Here is an 18,830-nt window from a genome sequence, read left to right as displayed (position 1 = left end):
ATACTTGGCATAACCTGATCCTCTGACAAAGACTCTTCTATTTTGGATATATATGTTAGGAAATGCTTGACAACCGTTACTGATGTTGATTATGTGAGTCTATTTGGTCAAGCCCAAGGGCCTCATGGCTGAGAGAAGTAAATAGCCGCACGACCGAGTGCAATTAGTTTAGATTTAAGAATTTCTGTGTTTGAGTATTTTTTATTAGGTCTAGGTTTAGGAGTTTCTAAGTTTGAGTGTTATCTATTTTGGAGTCTTAGAGCATCTCCAATGCAAAACTCAAATAGTCCTATGTGTCAAGGCTCAATTGAGTTTCTCTTTCTTAGATGTCAATGTTGAGATCCTCAATTCAAAAGACATCTCCAATGCAACACTCTGAAAACCTAAAAATAACTTAGGTGTCATTTCCTAGATGGTTGGATTTGCTTTTAATGTTGAGTGACCAATTGAGATCCTCAAAAGAAATCTCAAATATTGAGTTTATTCTTGAGATATCTCAATATTAAATGATGTCACATCATTTTGAGATCCAAATTGAGTGTTGCATTGGAGAGAGTTTATTACAAAAAATTCTAGGTGGCACATAGGTATTTTTAGAGTTTCTCTTTAAAATTCATCTCCAATGCAAAACTCAATATGAATCTCTAAAATGATGTGTCAAGATTTATTTTAGAGATCCTTAAGAGGACACTCTAAGAGCATCTCCAATGCAAAACTCAAAAAAAATCTCTATTTGTCCTATTTGTCAAGTTCCAATTGAGATTCTCACTCCTAGGTGTCGAAAATAGAGATACTCAATTCTTGTATGTCTCCAATGCAACACTCTAAATTCTTTTATTTTACTTATGTGTCATGGTTATTTTTGTAAAAAAATAATTAGTTATTTTGAAAATATACGAATACTTGATTTCTATTGGTTGAAATTTAAATATTGATGAGTTGGACAATTAGAGATGTCTCAAGAGGACACTCTGAAAATAGAGTGTCCTCTCGAGATATCTCTATTCCACTCTCGACACATCATCTTTGAGATCTTAGTTGAGTTTTGCATTGGAGATGATTTTTTAATAAAAACTCAGAAAATCCTATGTGGCATCTCCAATGCAACATTTAAACTCTAAATCTTTGAGTGCCACATAGGATTTTTTAGAACTTTTCTTTAAAATCCATCTCCAATGCAGAACTCAACATGAATCTCTAAAGTGATGTGTCAATATTTACTTTAGAGATCCTTAAGAGGACACTCTAAATTTAGAGTGCCCTCTTGAGGATCTCTAAGTGCCACATAAGCAAATCTATAAATTTTAAACCAAAATATAGGTCTTTAGAGTTTCTTTTGAGTGTTGCATTGGAGAAGGTTTTGCAATAGAGTGTCTCTAAATGGCCAAATAGGAAAGAGGCCGTTTAGAGATCCATTTTTCACACTTGACACATATGATTTTTAGAGTTTTTCTTGCGTCTTGCATTGAAGATGCTCTAAATTGAGTTTCTCGTGAGTTTCTCCAAGTGTCACATAAGTTAATCAAGTAATTTTATATCAGAATATAGGTTTTTAGCGTTTCTCTTGAGTGTTGCATTGGAGAAGACTTTGCAATAGAGTATCTCTAAATGACCAAATAGGAAAGAGACTATTTAGAGTTCCACTTTTCACACTTGACACATACAATTTTTAGAGTTTCTCTTGAGTCTTGCATTGGAGATGCTCTTAGTTTGAGTTTATCTAGAAGTATCGAAGTTCTTATAGAAGGAAGTCAAATCTGTCATTGTTATTCACTTTTCAGAGATTATTAATCAAAATTTATCGTAATTCCTTTATTTTACGTCGTTACTTAATCAAGGTTTAGCCTTCTTTTAATTTACGTTGCGTCTACATCAGATACGTAGATGAATGACCTTCCATTTTCGAAAGTTAAGGGTTTGTTCTAACAATAATTAGATTTTGTTACTACTACTTCTGACTAAATTGCATGTACGAATGAATGCGAGAAGATAAATTTAGTTTTACCAAGTAAGAAACATAATTCTCAAAAAAAAAAAGAAAGAGACATAATAGGGGGCACAAAACAAATAACATATCTTCATCCACTAGGACCACTACAGACACCACAAGTTGCGACATCATTAACATTCAAAAGTATTCGTAAAAGAAGGTCCACTTGAAGATTGTTCCACTCGTTGAATTTATTTCCACCAATGCTAGTCTAAATCCTGGGTTTTTAATTAATACTCGGCTAACCATTGTCAATCTTACACTTGACCAATTTTCATAATTTTTGTTATCTGCCATAGAAAAAACATATGAGAAGCAATAGAAGTAGATCACAAAGTACTTGTAAAATTTTTCAAAAGAAAACTTTGAGTTCCAAAATCTAAAGAAATGATTCCATCTTATGCATGTAAAGAAATGATAAGATTCTAACTTCATTTTTTTCATCTGATTTCATGCCTAATTTATACAGGGAACACTTTGAAAAATTGAGCATTCCAATGAATACAAATTTGATGATTAATAACAATCTGTATACATATTTGTGGAAGAGGAAGAACCCAATCATGTACTAACAACTTAAATATACACAATAATAACATATCGTCCATTGTTATTTGCTAATGTTATTCAAACAAACTAAAATTCTAAAAAAAATAACACAATCTTTTCGGAGAAACAACGAGTAACCTCAACAGATTTTGAAACAAATCTTGCAAGTTATATGGAGAACAAAAAATTCTGTTTATCCCTCCATTTTGGTTTGAAAGGTATTCCTATCAAATAATGAAATAAGTTAACATATGAATTCGATATTATCTTAGTACAATATATCACCTTTGTAAGTTGGTTGTTTTAATAAAGTTAATTTTTAATTAATGCACCTTAATAGAAAAACAATATTTTTTAATTGATGAGAATAAAATAGGCAGTTTAGAGTGAATTTGTAAATTTAGAAATTTGCGTCATAGATTTTCAAGCGTCAAAGATTTAAAAATTTGCGTCATATTTTTAATTGATAAAAAAAACAATATTTTTAACATGATATAAACTCCTCAGTAGAAATCTTAAAACCAGATTTATGATTTTCTAAATGAATACAAAACACAATTAGAATTCTACTCCAAAGTGATTAACACGAAATAAATAGGTAAATACCTTAAAATTAATAAAAGAAAATAGGAATGAGTTTTTTTAAAAAAATTATTCCAAAGTGCATAATGTGTCTAGATATCAACTATCAATAATCTCAAAGAAAGATCTTATCAAAAAAGTAATAATCTCAAAGAAAGATCTTATCAAAAAAAATAATCTCAAAGAAAGGGTAGGTCTAAAGTCCAAACTGCTTTGCCGTTGATTGCAAACTCTACTTTTTCATTGCCTGCAAAGATCGACTGGACGGTATCAATAGAGCAAAACACAATACGAGCAAACAATGGTGGTTCCCCTATCTCTCGAGCTTGTTGCATGAAAATTGAATCAATACTTTCGCTTCCATATAAACTGCAACTCATGAACAAACCAATAATTAATGATTAGTGTATAATTATATCTTCAAAGAGATATAATTGAGATAATATACGTAAATTTTGACTTTTTGAGTGTTGTCTCGCCACAATAATCAATATATTACCTCTTTCTCAGAAAAATAAATTGAGATAATATACGTACCTGTTGAAATAGTCTCTAAATTCCCCCAAAGTAACAGGATTTTCTCTAGTAAATGTGAAGTACATTGTTCGGCTATCAATTTCATCGTTAATGTTGCCAGACCTCGCCAAACTCCTACCCCTTCTTGGTGCCAAGGAGGGACCTCCAACGTCAATTGGACCACTGAAGGCCCCAAGTCCTATTAGACCACCACCACCACCAAAAGAAACACCACCACCACCAAAAGAAACAGCAGGAGCAATATTATGGGTTTCGGTTATCTGATCCTTAAATTGGACCATGCTGCTAACTTCATTAGGGTTTCCCCTCCTAGCGGCTGCTTGCCTCCCCAGAATACCACCTTGTGGTGCATTACCATACCTCGACAAGCCCTCGCCTATTCTTGGTGTGAATGACGGACCTCCATCAGCTGGGAAGTCAGTTGAACCAGTGAACAGCCCAACCCCTAAACCACTCCCACCAGAAGCAAAAAGAGGAACAACACCACCCTGCTGTGACACATTTTCAAACCTCGACAATCCTTCGCCTCTTGTTGGCGCCAATGATGGACTTAGAACTTCGAAATTAGGTAGGCCGCTCAATGCCTCGGGTCTTGTTGGTGCCCGTGATGGACCTCCAACTTCGAGGTTATATGGACTGCTCAATCTCCGGCCTATTAATGGTGCCAACAATGGACCTCCAACTTGGAAGTTACGTGGAGCACTCAACCCCTGGCCTCTTGGTGGTGCCCATGATGGACCTCCAACTCTGAGTGGGCCCCTCAATCTCCCACCTCTTGATGGACCTCCAACTTGGAAGTTACATGGGCCGCCCAGTCTCGGGCCTCTTGTTGGTGCCAATGATGAACCTCCAACTTCAAAATTAGGCAGGCCGCTCAATCTCTCGCCTCCTGTTGGTGCCCGTGATGGACCTCCAATTTGGAAGCTAAGTGAGCCGCCCAGTCCCAAGCCTCTTGTTGGTGCCAATCCCTCGCCTCCGGCTGGTGCTGACGATGGACCTCCAACTTCGAAATTATGTACGCTGCTGAATCCCACGCCTCCTGCTGGTGCTGACGATGGACCTCCAACTTCGAAATTATGTATGCCGCTGAATCCCTCGCCTCCTGTTGGTGCTGACGATGGACCTCCAACTTCGAAATTATGTACACCGCTTAATCCCTCGCCTGCTGCTGGCGCAGACGATGGATCTCCAATTAATCCCTCACCTCCTGCTGGCGCTGGTGATGGATCTTCAATTAATCCCTCACCTCCTGCTGGTGCTGACGATGGACCTCCAATTATTCCCTCACCTCCTGCTGGTGCTGACGATGGACCTCCTACTTCGAAGTTATGTTGGTCGCTCGGTTCCCCGTCTCTTGTTGTGGTCCACGATGGACTTCCAACTTTGAAGTTATTTGGGACGATCAATCCCTCGTCCCTTGTTGGTGTCGAAGATGGACCTCCAACTTCGAAAGCATGTAAGTCGCTCAATCCCTCGCCTTCTGTGGGTGCCGATGATGGACCTCCAACTTCAAAGGTATTCCTGTTGAACGAGCCAAGTCCTAAACCACCATCACTAGAAGGAACAACAGGTGCGTCGGGTTGGGTTATTGGACCATCCATTTGGACAATCACATCACTAACATTTTCCTTGGTCACAACATCTTGCCCCTCAGGAATAATAATAATATTACCACCTTGTGGTGATGGTACATTTACAATGATATCGCGGAAGTCAGTAGTACGCATCATATCCATAATCTCATCAATCCGTCTGATCCCCATATCCCTCAATTCATATAGCTCATAAAACGACAAATCTTTTTGTCCTATAGTTAGTCCTGTCAATGGAATATCACAGAGACCACGTTTCATAGACGGTGGTGGTGGAGGAAGAAGAGATTGCATCCAACTGATACACGCGAGTGCTTCACTTATCATCGATCCAACTATACTATCATCATGAAGTAATACATGACGTACAATATCCACGGAACCACGACCTATTTCTCTAAGCCACATCCAAAATGCAAGGACTCTCATGACTTCCAGCTGATCTCTGTGCAAATCTACAACCAAGCGCCTAAACAATTTTCTCTCCGGACCCTTTGGATCCACCGTAATTGTTGATCGGGAGGCCATCCGGGTAGGTGAGGGAAGAAGGATTAATGGAGTTTAGTAGAACAAAAACGGCAGGGAAATACTTAGACACCTTAAGCTTTAGATTAGCTAGCTAGGTATAACCTTTTGCTGTTTTTTTATAGAAAAAGATGGGGTCTTTTGGTGAGTTGACTTTTGGTTGTCACAACGTTTCCCTGACAAGGTTTCCAAAAAAAAAATATTCCTGTTTTACCATGTTGATGTTTTTTCTTGTTTTACCATCTGGATATTTCTTCCTATTAAACCACATGGAAGTTTTTTCCTGTTATATTATCTGGGAGTGAAGATCTTTTTCTTTTAAAGCTTTCATTATATTAATTAATGTGCATTATTAATCTGTTTCTTATGTGAAATTGAATGATTTTGTTGCCTTATCGAGACCGATTAAGAATTGAATACGATCTTCTAATTAATGTGCATTTTTTATCTGCTTCTTGTATGAAGTTGAATTGTTTTCTTTCCCTAATGAAACCGATCAGGATCCTAATACAATCTTTTGAAGCTTTCCTTTTTAGGCTTTCGGATTCTTACTTTATGAAACAGTTATTAGTGTGTCCTTCATTCGCTGCGATAACGAACTGACATTAATAATGTAAGGAACCCACTTACCTTTACAGTCCAATTCAACAACTTCGGACTGTATGCCAACTTAAAGTAATTGTTGTGCAATTTGATGCAACCTCTTCAGTCAGCAAGCAGGACTCCAAGTGATAGAATCCATGAAGTGCCAGTTCGAAGATCACCTCGAAGTCCAGTGACTTGAGATCTGTTATATAACCCATTTCACCCTCGTGCAAGTCTCGGGGTTGCCCAACTCCAAGAGGGTTTGTAGGTACCACAATATGCACTTGTTGAATACCCCGCTCCAAGATTGAAAGGTAAGAAGCTCAAGTTGTAGCCATACTGCTCATGATGAACAACTTCCGTCCTCTTAATAGGAAGTTATAAGAGGAATGACAATATTCCAACTTTAACCGAAATAATAATAACATCATATAGTTCGGTACTACTGAATCTTCAGTATCCTCCATCACACACACAATCCTCATATGACAAATTACTTAAAGAATAAAACCCCACTTATTACTAATAAACCGGTAAATTGTTGATTTCTCAAAATAGTTATTAAAACCGCTAAATTGTTGGGCCGGGATAAGAGACATAACTAATTTATTTTAGACACTTAATACTAATAGTTTCAAGTACATCCTTGGTAAGGATTTAGTATTGTTTAAGATGTTGATGGTGCATACTGATTCAGTTGATGCTGACTTGGTTCGTAACGCCTTGCCCATAGATGTTTTCCATTGATCGTGAACTTAACCTTTTCCTTTCCTTCCAGGATTCCCTCTACAATTGTTGGAGAATTGAATACAATCCGTGCGAACAATGGTTGTTTTCTAGGCGGAACCTCTTGCATGAACACACCTTCTACACAGCTTCCATATGTACTGTATTTCATTAACAAAATAAACACAACTTTTCGTTAGTCGTAACCCACATTAACAATTAGGTAGTGTTTGTTTTTTTAGAAGTCAGATATGAAATATGACACGAACTCGAATCAGATTTCGTTAGTCGTAACTCAGATTACAACGAGTCAGATTCAGACAATAATAAATAGTTACTTCAACTATATGTAAGATTGCTAGATATAGTAGAGTGTATAACCCTACCTGACCAAGAAATTTTTAACTTGTGTTGCAGTAATTCGATATCCTCTAGAAAACGTAAAGAACATTGTCCGATCGTCAATTTCGTCATTGACAATAACAGTTGTTTTGGGAGATTCACCAGCAGTATCATTTCCACCACTACCACCACCTTGTTGGAATGAAGGAGTAGTAGCATACTTGTTGTTTATTGCATTTGCCAAAGCTTCTTGAAAAATATCTTGAAATGCTCTAAAAAGTTCATTAATAATAGTCTTATTAATCCTCGTTAACGCGAAAACTCTGTTCTTGTACAGATAAAGAAACGAAATCTGTTTTCGGGTACCAATGAGATTCTGAGTTAACGGAAGTTCGAGATTTCTTGAAGACGGAAAAGGCGGTGGTGGTGGAGTCTGAGAGAGAATACAATAAAGACATTTAACTCCTTCATCAGCAATGGGATTAATCAATTGATGATTGTTGTTTAAAGAGAGCAATTTCTGAATAAGATTATTGAAACCAACTTCTTCAAGCCAAAGCCAAAGAGCAATTAATTGGATACTTTCCATGGGATCTCTCTTTAACTTGATTACCATCACTTCAAACAATTCTCTGTCCATTTTGTGGAATAATTGGAGTTCCTCTGTTTCCAAATGAACTACAGGCCATGCGGCATCCATTTTGGAGACAGAGAGAAAGGGAGAGAATGTAGAAGTATGGTGATTTGGTGGTGGTGGCAGAAGTTTCAATTTTATAGGGGAGAAGCAGGTGGCGATTGGGTGGTGGCTTTTGGTGGAGATACTCCGGTACGGAGAGATGTCTTTCCAACTAGGGAAAGATTGGAGGAAAGGTTTATAGCGTCGTCTCAGTACCACCCATGAGTCCATGACGTTCCTTTTCCCCATGACGCAACATTGACTTTTCATGGATGATGTTGGAGAAATGCATATTACTGTTTGATCTAGGAGTCTATTAATTTAATTTTTGGGTTTATTATTAGTGATTATTCTTTGAAAATTGTTTTAGACCACATTGAAATCAATGTTGAATCGAGAAAAAAAAACACTGTTTTTTAGATTGAAAAAGGTGAATTGAGTTTAAGTGTGATAGTTATCGTTCTATTAATAATACAACAAATTAATAGTTCTATGATTCTATGTTTAAAAATTTTGAACTTACACATATAAGAAAGAAATAATAGTACTACGTAACGGAATCTTGTCGTGAAACTCATCTTCTTATGATCGTATCTTCTTCTTTAATTGTTTTTCTCCTCTATGCAAATTGTACTCGGTTTGGATCATTTTCCACGTTGCAATGCATGCAAACTTAGTGCTATAAGATTTTGAATCATTGTTAATAATTTTCTGTCGGACAAAATGACAACGACCTCATCTCCGTGTGACTATGGGAGTTGGTCATGCCAAAGTACGCATTCTAAGGTGTGCGGTTGAATTACCTCTTCTCCGGGAGAGCTAATGCTAGTTAGACTATTTTGGTTTGACATAAGGTGCGGGGTCGAATTACCTCTTCTCGAGGAGAGCTAATGCTAGTTAGACTATTTTGGTCCGACAATGCTTCACGCCCGAAATGAAGAGACCTGCATCTCGCTAAGCTTAGATTCTTAAACCTAGTTAAGAGACCAAAATGAGATATTCTTATGCAACTATTAAAAATTTTACTTTGTTGTAAGCTTGGAGAATATACAAAAGTTTGGCCACTCCTATGGGATTCATATGCAACCAATGAACATATATTCTACTAATCCACAAGTGTTATGTTTATTTAAAAATTTCCCCATTACGAGTTGATTTGAAAATTTTGAAAGTCTCACACACTATAATAATTCAAAAATATAACCTCCTCCATTTTTACATAGAAATAGAAGAACACTACATTTTGTGAATTTTATATGTAATTCTCTTTTAATATTATAAATTGTATGGCTTTATAAAGATATTACATACACTCTTGTTTCCTTTCATTTCCAACCCAAAGACACAGAGGAAGTCAAATCAGACCACCTGTTGCTTTATGGATAAAAGAAGGATAACTTTAAAGTAGAGAGATCTAAAATGATTTTGTTTATTTAGGCTTACTTAATCTCCCATTTTTAACAAAGTAGAAATCTCCCAATTTTAACAAAATAAAAATCAGCCATTTTGGAAACCAGGTGGCTTTGAAAGATATAATCTTAATTATTGTAATTATGTGACTAATATCTAAATTGGGTATCTATTATGATTATGAGTTAGATGTTAAAAACTTAATGATGTACATCATTTGATCCTACATTGAAGATTTTTTTTTCCTAATAATTATTCACAATCAAGGGAATGTTTCATTCACATTTTTATCCATTTTTTTGTTGAAAATTTATATTTTAATTCATTCTAATAATGTGAATCTTTTTAGTTAATTCATTGTAATAATGTAAAATCTTTTTAGTAAATTCATTCTATTTTTAATAAGTTAAATTTTCTCATTAATATTTATTATTTCGTGATTTCCAATTTAAAGGAGATTCTTTTCTTATTGAGCTCATTGTGGCTCATGAATCATGATAAAGAAAATCCTAAATTATATACTCTTTATAACCATAGAGAAAAAAAATTGTAAGGGTTTATCTTAGGTCAAGTCACCCACCAGGGACGGCCCTGGGCCTAGGCGACCTAGGCAGACGCTTAAGGCCCCAAAATTTAGGGGGCCCCATTTTATATAATATTATATAATATATAGATAGTCTCATTTTATGTATTGTTTTATGCGCATATGTTACAAGTTTGCTTGGACAGTAGAGTTGGTAGAGTAGTCGATTGGTGATCCTAGGGTCAAGGGTTCGACTCCCATAACCTACATTGTTTTTTAGATAATATTTTCTTTTTCAAAAGAGATACTAAAAGAAAATGTGATTACTGATTTTATATCGAAAAAGACAAGAAGAACGGTATTTAAGTAATATTTGTTTTATGTGTAATTTTAACAACAATAAACTTTATAAAAAAATGATCAAATTTATATTTTTTCGACTTAAAATGTAGGGGCCCCGTCGATAAGTCCGCCTAGGCCCCCCCAAAAGTCAAGGCCGGTACTGTCACCCACAAACATTTTCTCTTTATATAACTAGGAAATTTTTGGATAAGTAAATAGTGCGAAAAATTGAACTTTAACTTCATAAAATATATTTAACTTATCATGTACCGAGACATATAACAAATTATAAAAGCATCTTATATATAAAAAAATTCATTGATGAAGTAGTGGAATAATGTTAGTCGTACTAAAAAAAACTACCGTGTTTAGAACTATTTTGGAATCTGCCTTTTTATTCGTTCAGTTAGTGGAATATTTTGCATATTTGTTCAAAACTAATTGCTCTTTAGTTTACGTACTTCTTAACCATTGTAACGAATTCTAAATTAACTTTGTACCAATTAGATAACAATAACGCTAATGCTGATGAAAATAATTTTTACACAACGAAAAAGATATATTATTAGACTGTCTTTAATAAAATCAATCGTATAAACTGAATCAGTAAGTCAATATTTCCTTGTTACTTTTTTTTTTTGTCGAAAGATATTTCCTTGTTACTTGTTCTTAGATATTGTAAGAGTGCATATTAATGTCAAGTTACAATAATTTTTAAATAAATCGACAACGAATATAACAAATGTAATACTTAAAGTTCCACCATAAACCATATTTATTGATATGAAATAAGTGCTACAAGAAACCTCACACCACTTTTCCATCAATGTGTATAAGTAAAGGCTCAATAGTCCCGTCAACTATGGTGCTTGTGAAAGAGACATTGAACTATTGAAGTGTTTATTTGTTTTGTCTAGGAAATGGTCGCCCGAAAAGGACACGATCTCCAATTGTGAATTGAACAATTTTTTGGCCCGTTAGAAATGATTTCTTAGTGTATTTGGATCGAAACACCACCAACGCGTAGGATTCTTGGTCGTCTGGATTTGGAATCTGCTGCATCTGAACTCTCTCTATGCAATTTCCAAATAACCTGTTACATTTTGTTAACCATTTCAAATACCATTAGTATTGTCCATACAAATACTCGACAAAACATTCAAATTTTATCAGGACTTAATAGTATTTGTTAAAACCCTAAACCCCTAATATTTGAAAATAACGATATCAATCAAATAAATCCTAAAAGATTGTTATTAAACATTTTGAACTAATAGAAATCTGGAAGACTGCTCAAACGAACTGCACACGTTTTTTTATATGAAAAATATTGTACTAAAGATAATGATAGCCCGAACGAAAACCAAACCAAAATTTTCCGATAAGCACATCGAACTACAAGACTTCGGATCACACATCCCACTCGCAGATCCTGACTACTCGTGACCTGTTTCGATCCCAACCGTGATAGAATACCCGACCACTATCTGGCCGAGTCGAGCCAGGATAGTGGCGGGATAAGATCCAGACACATAAAGGCTTTCTCTCTCTAAATCTTAGCCGACTAGCCGATCACACATCCTGGTTGGGATTCCGCCTGGATAGTTGTGGCCGGACAATCTTACACGTTCCTTTCAGTCTGGCGTCACCTTAGATCTCAGGCCCCACTATCATATTACTTAAATTGTGAAAATTTAAAAGTACTTACCCAGTAAAGTATGATTTCAAATCATTTGGCGAAACCCTATTTTCCAGTGAAAATGTCACAATCAACGTCCGATCCACCAACTCCTGAGGGATTTCAACTGGTTTCTGAACTTGGGTTTGAACCACTTCCTCAGTTGGAGCTTGAATACTCCCAATTTGGGTAGTAGAATCATTATTAGCAACAGCAACAGAATAAGAAGAAGACCCAGTTTCATGTTGTTGACCTAGGTTATTAGATGATTCCATTGCCATGGAAGCAATTTCATTAGATATATCTTGAAATGCTCTGTATAATTCATTTCCAACAAACTGAGTAATTCTATGAGACCCAAAAGCTCTGTTCAAGAATAAAAACTCAAAAGAGATTTCTTTAGGTTTTACTAAGTTTCTTGTTATGGGGATTTCATCAATGAAAGGAGAAGGTGATGGTGGTGGTGGGATTTCATTGAGAATATAGCTTAAACACTTGACTCCTTCCTCAGCAATTAAGTTCATAATCAGATGATTACTCTGTTTCAATACTTTATGAATCAAATTAGGATAACCTAATTCCTCTAACCATAGCCAGAAAGCAATTAAGTTCATGCTTTGGATTGGATCTCTACACAAGTTAATCACCATTTTCCTGAACAAATCTCGATCCATTCTATGGAATAATCGAATTTGTTCATCACTGGCGACATCAAGAACTGGTTTTGATCCATCCATGGCTTTTTTAGCTTGATGATATAATTGATTATTCAGAGGTTGAAGATGAAGAATTGGGTAGATGAATTAAGGGTTTGATTTCATTTTTATAAATGGAGATTGGATAGAGGCGTTTAGGTGGTGCCGATTGGTGGTGGGATGTCTCCGGCCGGTTTAGGAAAATTATTAACTAGAGAGAGAAAAAGAGAGATTTTCTTTCTGACATATATATGTTTGTTTCTCTCTCTAGAAACAGGGGAAATGTGAGAACAAAATCATCTCCAAATTAAGGTTTTTCTTCATGTTCTATATCTTATGAATCATGATATTTGATATCCTTTTAAGAGTTTCTACATGTTTAAAAGTGTTTCACTTGGGAAAAAACTAGGGTTTATTCATGTTCCAATATTGGGTTTAGTTTGGACTTTGGAGCAATCCCATGCATAATGGACTATTAAGGTTTACTTCGGGTTTGGCCCCTAGAAATGACCATTTTGGCTCCCATAATTGTCAAATACGCCATTTTAGCCCCTTAGCTAACTGTTTTGCTAGGAGAAAGTTAGTTAATTGTGTTCCAGTTATGCCATTTTCATTACGAATTTCTCTCATCGTCTTTTTTGCCCCCCTTCGCTGATTTGATGTCCATGAAGACCGAGGGACCTCTTATTTATGGGATTTTTCTCACGAGTATTCCCTCGAAAGACACAGGGGTCATTGACTTTTTATGGGTTAAATAAGAAAGAGATAAAGTGAAAAATTGTGAACATTTTGGCTACAATTATTGTCCATTATGTCATTTTGATCGCTAGCTAACAGTTTTGTTAGCAGAGCATCAATTAACTTGTTTTTGTTGAAAGGATATGAATTTGTCTGAAAAATGTCAAAATTGGAGCACCAGTTGAAACGTAGTCCTCTCCTACGAGAAATATTAGCTAGGGGTAAAAATAGTTTACTGGACAATCATGGGGGACAAAGTGGCCAGTTGGTCGCAATTGACGGGGGTAAATTAGGACTAACCTATCACAAAACCAAGCAAAAATAAAATAAAATAAAATAAAGACAAAGGAAAACACGAACTTTTATTTTGATTATACAATATTGAAGATCTCAATACTGCATTTGGATGTTAATCTTCATAGATGATCACGACATACTCCTTATAGAAAGGATCTTTACTTTCTTCTTTCTTGGATACCAGTGTTTACAAAAAATCCATTTGGGAGAAAATGATTATATTATAGTATTCAAAAAACAACTTCATAGCTGCAGATGATCGAAATGTGACGTCTGCATATTCAATAGTTATATCCGTTGGATCCAACTGGTCTCCCACCGAAAACTTCTCAATATAGTCTCCGTACAACCTACAAAATTCCATTCATCAACTCACTCTAAAATTATAACTCTTTAGTTCAAATAAAACTTTTAAATCTTCACCTGATACAGTCAAACGTAAAAATAATACAAAAAAGTAATTAACAGATAATCAAACTACAATAAATCGATCTTACCAAACAAAATAGTCGACCATCTCTCTCGCGGTCATCTGTAAATCTTCTGTAGACACTCGTAGACACGTCGTAAGTTCCTCAGGCTGGACATCTTCTTCTTCTTCACCAACAACTACTAGAAAACCTCCATATGGAAAAGGAAATGGTGGGCCAGGAAAAGGCCCAATTAAAGATTTCTCATTAGTGGATCCTTGTTGGGCTAGATCTTGGACGGCCCTCTCGATTTTATTCTGTATCAACTCAGTCATCCTAGTCAAAGCTGAAACTTTATGATCAATCACAAACTGGAACGAGAAACCTTTAGGGCCAATTAGGTTTTGGGTCAATGGGGTTTCCACCATTGATGGAGGTTCAGTTTCAGTTTGAGAGAGGATACATTTCAGACAGTCAACTCCTTCTTCAGCTAGGGTTTTAACCAGGAACTTGTCTGTGAGTTGGAGCAGGAAATCAGCTAGGTTTTTGAAACCGGATTCTTCAAGCCAGTACCAGAGAGCTATCAAGAACATACTCTCAGTTGGATCTCTCTGAAGTTGAAGAACAAGAATGCTAAATAGTTCCCTAACTATTCTATGGAATAGTACGAAATCACCGATAGTGATTGAAAGGGATAACAATGGAGAAGAAGAATCGGCCATTTTAGAAGCAAGGAAAGAGAAATGGGTAGTCGAATTGTGGTCGATTTAGTGATGAAAGTTCGAGTTTTATAGTGGTTTTTGAGAGGTTTTGATTGGGAAGTAGCAAAGATTCAGAAAATCCCTCTCTCTCATTTTTCGTAATCTTTCATTCACTTTCCAGGTTAGATTTTGAAATCCTTTATTATTTCGATTCATTAATAAAAAATCTTTCAAAACAATGAATTTCTACTTTAATTGAAGATCCCAAGTTTCTTCAAGTTATAAAAGCTAGGTTTTTTCCTTTTCAAAGTGTAGGATATTCCCTTATCTTGATTTGGATCATTTATTGTGTTATTAAGGGTTGTTTCTGAAATGCTTTGATATGTTCCAGAAGAATCAGAACTTTTAGGCAATTCTTTATGAGAGAAATTTAGTAATAAAACATTGGAAATTAATGGGATTTTCTAATTAAATACACAATAATCCTTGTTTGACGTGTATATAACGACCATTTGAATCGAAGTGATTGTCTTCTCAACACTCACATGTATCTATTATTGTACTTTATTCGCTAAACATTTTCGTACTAGATTAGGAGAATGTCAATATGCACCTTGACGGAGACTCTTAAGTAGCAAAAAGTAGTGTTTAGTGATGATGGAGTTTAGTTAAGTATGACATCCTAGTAAGAGAGAGAAATGCAGAAAACGTTTCCAAAACATTGTCAACGGGTTTTTTGCTCGATCTCGTCATTTAAGGCAGTGACACTTGTCAGGAACGAAGACAAATTTCTCGATTGGCTTGGACATAAACGTAAATGCTAGTGTAGTTAAGAAATGTAACATATATTGCTACAATTTAACTTTTTTTTTAAGAGAGATGCTAGAATCACAAAAGATTTTGACAAAAAAAAGTTCCCAGCTGATGTGGCGGTTGTGATTTTCATCTCTCAACGGCCTAGATTTGGTCAAAGTTTGAAAAAGCACCCGCCACATCAGCTGGGAACCTTTTTTTGTCAAAATCTTTTGTAACTTTATCATTTCCCTTTTTTTAATACTATGCTCTTGTTCTTAGAATTGTAAAATATATATGGCGGCTGTGATTGGCTTGCCAACAATGGTTTGACTGAATTAATTGTATTGTCTCAGCATTCGTAGCGTTAGCATTTAATGTGATTTACGTGTAAGAATTTCCTAAAATAGAAATACTTGGTAGTTTGTGATTCAGGAGTCCTCTACGTTAAGGCCTAGTCCTTCTGTTTCTTTACTATGACAGAATATGCTACTTCTGTTGACATTTAGGATGTTTTAACAAGCAAGGTAGTGAGAACTGCAGATAATTTTTTTGATAGCTTTTACGATTGTTTTGGGGTAGTAAGTGACTAAGTTCCCCCTACCCTCATTCTTGGTGTTATAGCAAGTTGAAACACAATCATGTTTCTTATTGTTTCTGATTCTTGGTTAATTAAGCCCCAGTGTAGGGTTCTGAACCGGACTGTGCCACTGCATGCTGGCACTTCTCTTATCGGGCCGAACTGCACAGATGTCTGGGCAAGACATTTCACAAGAGTCTGGCCCGTTAAATCTGGCAGTCCGGGCAGGTACTACCTGTTTTCAAGCTTCTGCTTTTACGGCTCGTTCGGATGCAAGGGCACATGCGAGGACGGGGCTTTCTTGCGTTCCTAACCATACCCCTAGTTACCCTTAAGAACAAGAACTCTGCACCTCAATGGATACCATAGCATTACTAGTGGTGGTTATTGTTTTTAAGTGATTATCTAGTTTCTCTATAGTCATATTCCCTTGTTTGATTTACCCCAGATAAAATTCCATTTCTTATAGATGTATTTCTACAACTTATGATAATCAGGAGAAGTCTTTTACTATATTATTCTCAGTATCTGACATGCTACATTTGGATTGTAAAACTAGCTAAATACCAGTACGATTTTGATTATATTTTGGTGAACGACTAAACCTGACACAATGATCACCTTTTACTTTGCGTCTTTGCCACTACCTGATACTTGCATATAGGAATGAAGAGATTTACTTGCTTGGTTATGAGAGACGCACCTTAATAAAACGACCATAGATGGTACTCTATGCCTGATGAGCTCTGTTAGCGCAAGAAAACACTTCAATTTGGTACAAGAAGCAGATAAATGTACTTTAAATATAGTGAAAGCTCGGTAAGATCGTTTTTGGTTCCTGATCGGTCTCGTTAGCGCAAGAAAACCGTTGAATTTTGATTAACTTGCTAGGTAATCCTATCCCAATTAAATAGTTAAAGATATCTTTGTACTATTTAGTTTATTGGTTATGTCAAGTATGGCACCCTGGTAATAGATAGAAAAATGCACTAATGCAGTAAATGTTACTAAACATACATCAGCAAGTTTTTCTTTTTCTAGGTTTCGTTATTAAGAGGGTAACTGGTAGTCTTCGAAGTGATCAGATCTACTGGGTTCCAGATGCCACTCATGGAGTTGTACTTGTAATGTTGTCCGGACACAAATTTAACATGTTATTTCAAACATCAAATCATTAGTACTATAAGAATAGAAACTGATTAGCGGCACGTAAATCCGTTGTCCCACTTGTCAGGGTCTGAGTCAAGTTACCGGTTAATGCGGAGATAAACGTAAATGTAAGTGTAAATGTGTAATAATTGGGATATAATGCTGGAATTTAATTCTCTTGTTGGTTCAGAACTTCAGTCATGACTTCACTGTTGATGAACCAATTATTTTTAGTAAACTTTCTCTTATTGTTTCTCAAAATAAAAAACACTGAACTGATATATATATATATATATATATATATATATATATATATATACAAGGGTGTCATTACCGTTAGAAACGGATATGAAGCCATCATATTCAAATTTCAGATTGATGGTGCTTAACTGCTTATATAAGGAATGATCCTAACTTAACTTATGACCCTCGTTTATATTCATAACGTAGCGTCCTTGTTCAGTGATAATAAAACTCGAATCTTTCTTATATGAGCGTGCAAGTTTGGAAACTATTTTCTTCTAGATTTCACTGTTTCGAGACTTGCTTATACTCTAGTGATATCAATTAGATCTGAAATCATTATAACATCTGCATTTTTATTTACAGGCAAATCAGCAACTATCTGCTACAAAACCCTCCTCAGTTCTAGCTTTGTATATAACAAAGTTATATGGATGGTAATTGGAATATGGTGGTGCTCGAGGAAATTCTTCTGGGTTTTCAGGTACGTCTTTGTTTCTCCTGTGTATTTGTGGCTATTGTGCTTAAAAGGAAGTATTCGTATATAACTATCGTGACTGAAAAACTTTAATTTTCTTTTAGCTAGTTTAATATAAATAAAATCTATTCCCTTTAACAGGAAACTAGTTTTAAACTATTCGAGGCTGAAATCTCTTGTACCTTTAGCCTGTATATGGGAAGACATATAACGAAAGAGCTTTCTTTAGTTCAGCATTTTCGAACTATACCTGACAAATTAGGTAAATGAGGATTTCATTACTATCTTGAATATTATCCATCCCTCGGCGTACCTTAAACAAGATTTTTTTTTGTATAGCTTGAATTTTTAAGAATCAAAATATGATTATCCAATGCTTAATTATCTACAGGAATAATCCTTTTTCGTCGCTAATATGAATATGCTGCGAGCAAGATATACCAAACAAGAGCTGGATAAGATATGGAAGCGACCAATATGTGACAGATCTCGACCGGAGATAGCAGTCCGAGTTCTTCATTTATTGTTTCTTCGATGAAATTTTTGTTGTTAATGTCTTAATACCATACGTTTTTTTTTTCATATAGTGTATTCAAACCCTAAATTGGTGTACCATACCCTTAACAAAAAAAAATTGGTGTACCATATTTTTTTATGGAATATAATATTTGATTTCATCTGTTGAAAAAA

General features: G+C 35.5%; 2 protein-coding genes and 1 long non-coding RNA gene across 4 annotated transcripts; 1 reads left to right on the top strand and 2 right to left on the bottom strand.

Annotated features, from left to right (window-relative positions):
• Positions 1 to 3,152: 3,152 nt before the first annotated feature.
• LOC147546308 (uncharacterized) lies at positions 3,153 to 5,867 on the bottom strand. The gene is made up of 2 exons (XM_086637447.1): positions 3,659 to 5,867; positions 3,153 to 3,490 (listed from the first exon to the last, which is right to left on the bottom strand). The coding sequence occupies exons 1-2, from the start codon at positions 5,776 to 5,778 to the stop codon at positions 3,301 to 3,303; spliced, it is 2,310 nt and encodes a 769-aa protein (XP_086493573.1). The 5' UTR covers positions 5,779 to 5,867; the 3' UTR covers positions 3,153 to 3,300.
• A 1,091-nt stretch (positions 5,868 to 6,958) lies between these two features.
• LOC147546307 (uncharacterized) lies at positions 6,959 to 12,704 on the bottom strand. Its single transcript, XM_086635903.1, has 4 exons — positions 12,088 to 12,704; positions 11,308 to 11,472; positions 7,473 to 8,276; positions 6,959 to 7,247 (listed from the first exon to the last, which is right to left on the bottom strand). Exons 1-4 carry the CDS (start codon positions 12,669 to 12,671, stop codon positions 7,028 to 7,030), a joined length of 1,773 nt encoding a protein of 590 aa, XP_086492029.1. The 5' UTR covers positions 12,672 to 12,704; the 3' UTR covers positions 6,959 to 7,027.
• Positions 12,705 to 14,539: 1,835 nt separating this feature from the next.
• On the top strand, positions 14,540 to 18,830 carry LOC147546306 (uncharacterized). 2 transcript variants are annotated; one of them, XR_015224136.1, is made up of 4 exons: positions 14,546 to 15,079; positions 18,029 to 18,146; positions 18,282 to 18,402; positions 18,532 to 18,830. It is a non-coding gene; the product is annotated as an uncharacterized LOC147546306 (long non-coding RNA). The 2 variants fall into 2 exon arrangements; XR_015224135.1 differs by lacking the exon at positions 18,282 to 18,402 and having other exon boundaries at positions 14,540 to 15,079.

This window comes from Eschscholzia californica, unplaced genomic scaffold, assembly GCF_041429995.1.
Source record: "Eschscholzia californica isolate CP2 unplaced genomic scaffold, dmEscCali1.0.p SCAF_4, whole genome shotgun sequence".
NCBI lineage: Eukaryota > Viridiplantae > Streptophyta > Magnoliopsida > Ranunculales > Papaveraceae > Eschscholzia > Eschscholzia californica.
This window is presented reverse-complemented; position numbering and strand designations above follow the sequence as displayed.

Bases quoted from the DNA above. Each gene is read 5' to 3' on its own strand.
- LOC147546308 (XM_086637447.1), bottom strand. From the start codon at position 5,778: ATGGCCTCCCGATCAACAATTACGGTGGATCCAAAGGGTCCGGAGAGA. The intron at 3,491-3,658 runs GTACGTATATTA...CATGAGTTGCAG, and splicing joins TTTAGAGACTATTTCAACAG to TTTATATGGAAGCGAAAGTA.
- LOC147546307 (XM_086635903.1), bottom strand. From the start codon at position 12,671: ATGAACTTAATTGCTTTCTGGCTATGGTTAGAGGAATTAGGTTATCCT. The intron at 8,277-11,307 runs GCGACCATTTCC...ATCTTTCCCTAG, and splicing joins GGAGATCGTGTCCTTTTCGG to TTGGAAAGACATCTCTCCGT. The intron at 7,248-7,472 runs GTAGGGTTATAC...AATGAAATACAG, and splicing joins GTTAAAAATTTCTTGGTCAG to TACATATGGAAGCTGTGTAG.